General features: G+C 34.8%; 1 protein-coding gene and 1 pseudogene across 1 annotated transcript in view; both read right to left on the bottom strand.

The window, feature by feature from the left end:
- Positions 1-1,057: 1,057 nt before the first annotated feature.
- On the bottom strand, positions 1,058-2,545 carry LOC112090713 (annotated as a pseudogene).
- A 425-nt stretch (positions 2,546-2,970) lies between these two features.
- The window catches only part of LOC112090714 (multiple organellar RNA editing factor 2, chloroplastic-like), a 2,747-nt gene continuing 456 nt past the window's right edge, over positions 2,971-5,261 (bottom strand). Inside the window, exons 2-5 of the mRNA XM_024162707.1 lie at positions 5,143-5,259; positions 4,962-5,059; positions 4,796-4,861; positions 2,971-3,341 (exon numbers count right to left, since the gene is read on the bottom strand). Coding sequence (XP_024018475.1) covers positions 3,199-3,341; positions 4,796-4,861; positions 4,962-5,059; positions 5,143-5,259 — 424 coding nt within the window. The 3' untranslated portion in view covers positions 2,971-3,198. The remainder of the gene's footprint in view (positions 3,342-4,795; positions 4,862-4,961; positions 5,060-5,142; positions 5,260-5,261) is intronic.

The raw sequence follows: 5,261 nt of genomic DNA, 5'->3' as shown, positions 1-5,261 counted from the left end.
TATAAAGGAAATGTAATTGTTGTCAGTAGGGCTTGTTTGGATGGCAAATTTACTGAACTTATTCTTATATTTAACTAAAAAAAATACGAATTAAGAGTAAAAAATAAAAATTTAGATTTATATATTTTAAGGAGTATTTTTTTTTTTTAACTCATGATTCTAATTTTTTATATTATTTTTGTTATAAAAAATTTAAAACAAAAAATTTCTCATCAATATATTTAGTGTAGTAGTGTTTAAAAAATTATGAGGTTGAATTATTATGGGTAGTTAAAAATAGATATGATATGAAATTTAAATATAATAATATTATTAAATTCAATAATATTATACATTTTTGAGAGTTTTTTTTAGTAGATATATTAATAATAGTACTTTCCTTTTCATCTCTTTCTCAATTGTTTTTTATTTTTTATTTTGTTTTAATAAACACACAAAGAACAAGCTTAGGAGGAGGTCAACCTGGAAGACCATAAGTGTTCTCTCTCAGTTTTCAGGTAACAATAATACCATAACTGCAAACAAGTAACAATAAATACCACTTTAATTTGGCATAACATGATATATGAAAGCTCTTGTCCATAGAGCTATGACCACAAGCCGCCGCCAATGAACGCAATTAGGGTAATTTCCCTTTTATTTGTTTTCTTGTGCCTGAATTAATTATCAAACTTAATCTAAAACACAGAAAAAACAACTGAACTCAAAAAAAAAAAAAAAACATGGCAAGCTGCAGTGTATAAATAAATAGGAAAGCAGATGGAACATTAACATCAGTAACACCACAACAGGAATTTGAGAATCATCAAAGCATAAAAATTGAAAAATTACCTTATTCACACGAATTTCTTGGCAATATACAAAGACAACAATGACAAAAATTTGAAAAATTACATCAAACAAACCACAGAAAATATATTCCTAGTTCATTTTGTCAAAAAGGAGCAGAAAAGTGCAAAAAGTTTCCACCTCTATGGTATTCTTGATCACAAAATGTCAACTCAGTGATTGAACATAACTAAAACTCTATTGCAAAAATCTAAGATTTGTTGTTTCATTTGAATCAAGGTAAGATAATTTCAAAGAGGCAGGTATGTCTAGAAATCTTAATTAAATTTTGGCAAATACCAAAAAAGGGGGAACAACATCCAAGGCTCTCATTCTAGAACACCTTTAGCTCGAACATCCAAGGCAAAACTTTGCTTTGCTCTCATTCTAGAACAACTTTGGCCCCGAGCACTTCCGCTTTTCTACTATTTGCTCTCCTTCCTCCTTTGACAATCCTTTCTTTAAGAGTGATGGTGTCTCCTTACTAAGTCCTTTGCTTCCTTAAGGCCTAAGTCAATGGAGCTCCTGACCTCCTTGATAAGTTTGATTTTCGAAGTTGCCTCGTATGATTCCAATTTCAATTCGAAGACGGTATTTTCAAGTTTCTTCTCCTCCTTGATTGTAGTTGCTGCTTTCGTTGCCAACACCATTCCAACTAAGCCAGCAGCTCCTGGTTTCATAACTCCGACACCTGGTGGTTCTGTCATGCCCTTTTTTTGCATCAAAATGGCACCTAGCTCAGCAACTTTAGCCAGTGTAAGTCCTGATATTTCATCAACAAGCCTGAAACACGCTCAGTTGGAGGACTGCGATGCTCAGCTCAAAAGCAATTTTCATAAATATCAACCAAAAATCACAATAGCAATTTTGAACAATCAAACAAATTCTGACTTTCGACTTTCTTGAGTTTCAGCCTTTACTCAACTTCCATTACTTCAACTTCCAGCAAATTCAATTCAATGCAGTTGTCAAGAGAGAATAAGAGCAAAATTCAAATCTGATGATCGAATAAATATAAATGAAGTCATACAATGGAATAAATCAAACACAAGCAATCAACCTAAGTGGCTTGATTTACCCAAAATCGAACTTCTCGAAAAAAAAAAACAAAAAAAAAGCCCAAAAACGTACTTTGATAGTGATGTTAGGAGGGAGAACCCAGGTGAGGGAATTGTGCTTGGAGGCGCACTTCCTAGTGGAGAGCTTGGCAGTCTCGAGAAGAGCGGGGCCCAATTTAAGGACGCGGTCGAGAGGAGTATCTGATTGGAATTAGAGGCGGAGGAGTCAAGAAGCCAGTCGAAGGAGAGGTCGGCGGAGAGAGGGGAGGAATCGGAGTGGCAAAGAAGAGAGTGCAAGAGGTGCTCGATGTCAGAGTGGTTGGGATAGGGGATTCTAGGGTTTCAGAGAGCACAAAAGAGAACGGGTGAAAGAGAGATACTGATGAGCCTGAAAAATGATGGGTAAGATGGTGAATTTCAAATTTCACCAGGGGTATATTGGGTAATAGGAAATTTTCATTAAGGGGCAGCAAGTGATTCCAGCACAAGTTAAAATCTAATCTCAACTGATTCTAATTTTAGCTTCAAATTCTTCAGAAATTCTTCTAAAATCTATTTTTATGAAGTTTATCAAACACAGTTAACTATTTTGGATGACTAATTGCTTTTGACCTCCAAAATTCAATACCAAACTGGACCAATATTGCGGACACGGTCATATAACACTCATATTTGCTTAGTGCAACGCTTACAACATGGAGAAATCGACACGGAAGAAAATTGTTGTTGTGTGAAGAGGGAAATGAAGAGACGTGTTCGGTTATCTCCTCGAGCCACTCATATATCACTCTCCTTGTTTTCTTTTTTTTTCTTTTTGTTTTTTGTTTTTTTTTGGTCTCTAATAATACCACTATCTCTTGTTGGTTTGCCTCCATTATGATTAACGATTGTTATTTCATTGCACTCTCAGATTTTTATTTATTGATTTTGTTAATCTTGATTTCGAGTATTAACCTTTTCTTTCTTGAACAATGACATGTGGTATACTATAGAATGTTTGAAACGGCATTGATAATTCCTACTTAAAATTCTTCCAACTCTTGTGAGATTATTGTTTAGGGTCACAAACAATGCCATTACGATATTTTAACACAACGAATAATGATACCAATTTGTGGGAACATAAGACTTCCAAAACAGTACCAACTACATAGCAGATGACAAATGAAAACCAACAGATTTCATGCTTACAAGTTCATAAGATAGCCTAGATAATAATCACTTTATCTTCAAGCACCTGAAACAAAGGAAACTAGAACATCTTTTTGTTTCCATGATATCTATACAAGGCTAGTTTCCTATTTGTTTTTGCTTACTGAATGTTTTCCCTACGACGCACGTAACGGGTTCTATCATTGTATCTCGGTCTGTCCTGAGCTCTCTGCGGTTGAGGCTCCACCCTCCTCTGCCTTTCCGGCGATCTTTGAACAATTTCTCCATTCACGAACAACTCAGCTGCAGAGAGGTAATGTCGTCATTAGATGTATTAAAATCACTAATCAAAACACCAACACTTTTCTAGAAGAACATAGAAAGACAGATAAATGAATGAAAGTAGGAACTTTAATTCCACAAGTAGCAGATATAAACACAAAGATAAATTGAAAATCCACAAATATACTTGTGCAACAAGAAGGCTATCATTTTATGTTTCATCTCTACTGATCTGCAACTCCAAAATAATTTAAAGCACAGAACAGTTTCGAAACATTTGATACAAGTCCATTAGCATTCAAAATTAAACATTGCGTGTAAAGCTAATTAGCTTTGCCAAGATGGACTAAAAATATGGTATAACATTTTTCTTTTTGGATAGAAGATAAGGCAATAATATTACCACAAAAGAGGAATATAATAATAATAGATTCATTTCCGACTAGGGGCAGCAATATATCTTGTGAATATGCACGGACCATTATATGTTTGGCAATTCATCACCTTTGTTTACAAGTTGCAAATTGGACATGTATTTTTTTATACATATTATGTACTTTGAAGAGGTTGTACTTGCGTCACAAGTTATGCTGAAGGTTAAGTACAAAACGAAAAGCTTAATGTGAAATTACAGAGATTAATTCTGATTACATACACATACGACATAACACAGATAAAACCAACAAGCAGTGAAAATGGTTTTACACAATGTTTCATCTCCACTGATCTTGTAGCTCTACGAAATATTGAAAGCACGGAACAGTCTAGAGAGACAATTGATATAAGTCCATTAGCATTCAAAACTAAACATTTCTCGCAAGGCTATTTAGTTTTGCCAAGATGGACTAAGAATACAGTATAGATATATTCATTTGACGACAAGTGCAACCAATATTTGCTGTGGAATTCAAAACCATCTACTTGCTACTTCATCACTAGTACATTTATCAAATGTCTACTATGCACCGAAAGCAAATCTTTACAGAAAACTAGCATTTCATTAGAATGTTTCATCTCCACTGATCTGTAGCTTTACAAAAAAAACTAAAAGCACAGAGTATCTAGAGAAACATTTGATATAAGTCCATTAGCATTCAAAACTAAATATGGCCTGTAAGACTTTTTAGCTTTGCCAAGATGGACTAATTTAATGTGGAATTCAGTGTCACATGATTGACAATTCATCGGCAGACTTAGCATCCATTTCCATGTCTATGTAATTTCTTATCACAAAATTATCCAAAAATGTACCAAACTCATCAGTAAGAAGAACAACAAACAGTTTACTTGTCATTTTGACTTATCAACAACCTAAAGGTGTATGAGAGCTAAAAACATCAAAAACCCAACACGTATAAACAACAACTATACACAAAATTTCAGCAAAGAGTTTCACAGTCACACAAAAACTTGCCAAAATACCATAATTAAAACAACGATAAAAGACATTGTAAACTAAAAGCTTCCGAACTTACCACCATAGTCTTTGTTTTCTGGGTCAACATAAGAATCAGGAAGCACAAACAGAACACCAGGCACTCCTGTTTAAGGAAAAAAAATACACCATTACATAACAAATAAACACAAAATACAACAATATATATGGACACTGTTTCTATATAAAATTCATAAATCACAAACCTTCGAGCTTCTGCGAAGTCTCCTCATCAATCTCGCAACCAAATCCAAAGTATCTCTCACACGACACATTGTAAATCTTCTTCTTAGCCTCCTCCTCGCTGAAACACCACAAAAACCAAAGCTTCAGAATTGACACAAGCCAAAACCCTAGCACGATTCCATACCAAAACAATTTCTTTACCTTCCGACAACCTTCTCGAGGGTCTGAATGTAGCAATCGATCATCTGCTGCTTGGTGGCGCCCTCGCCGCCGGGCTTGTCCATGACGATGAGCCAGTGCTCGTAGTCGCAGCCGGGGAA

The sequence above is a fragment of the Morus notabilis genome, unplaced genomic scaffold, assembly GCF_000414095.1.
Source record: "Morus notabilis unplaced genomic scaffold, ASM41409v2 Scaffold810, whole genome shotgun sequence".
Lineage (NCBI taxonomy): Eukaryota > Viridiplantae > Streptophyta > Magnoliopsida > Rosales > Moraceae > Morus > Morus notabilis.
Note: the sequence above shows the minus strand (reverse complement) of the source record. Positions and strands in the feature narration are given on the sequence as shown.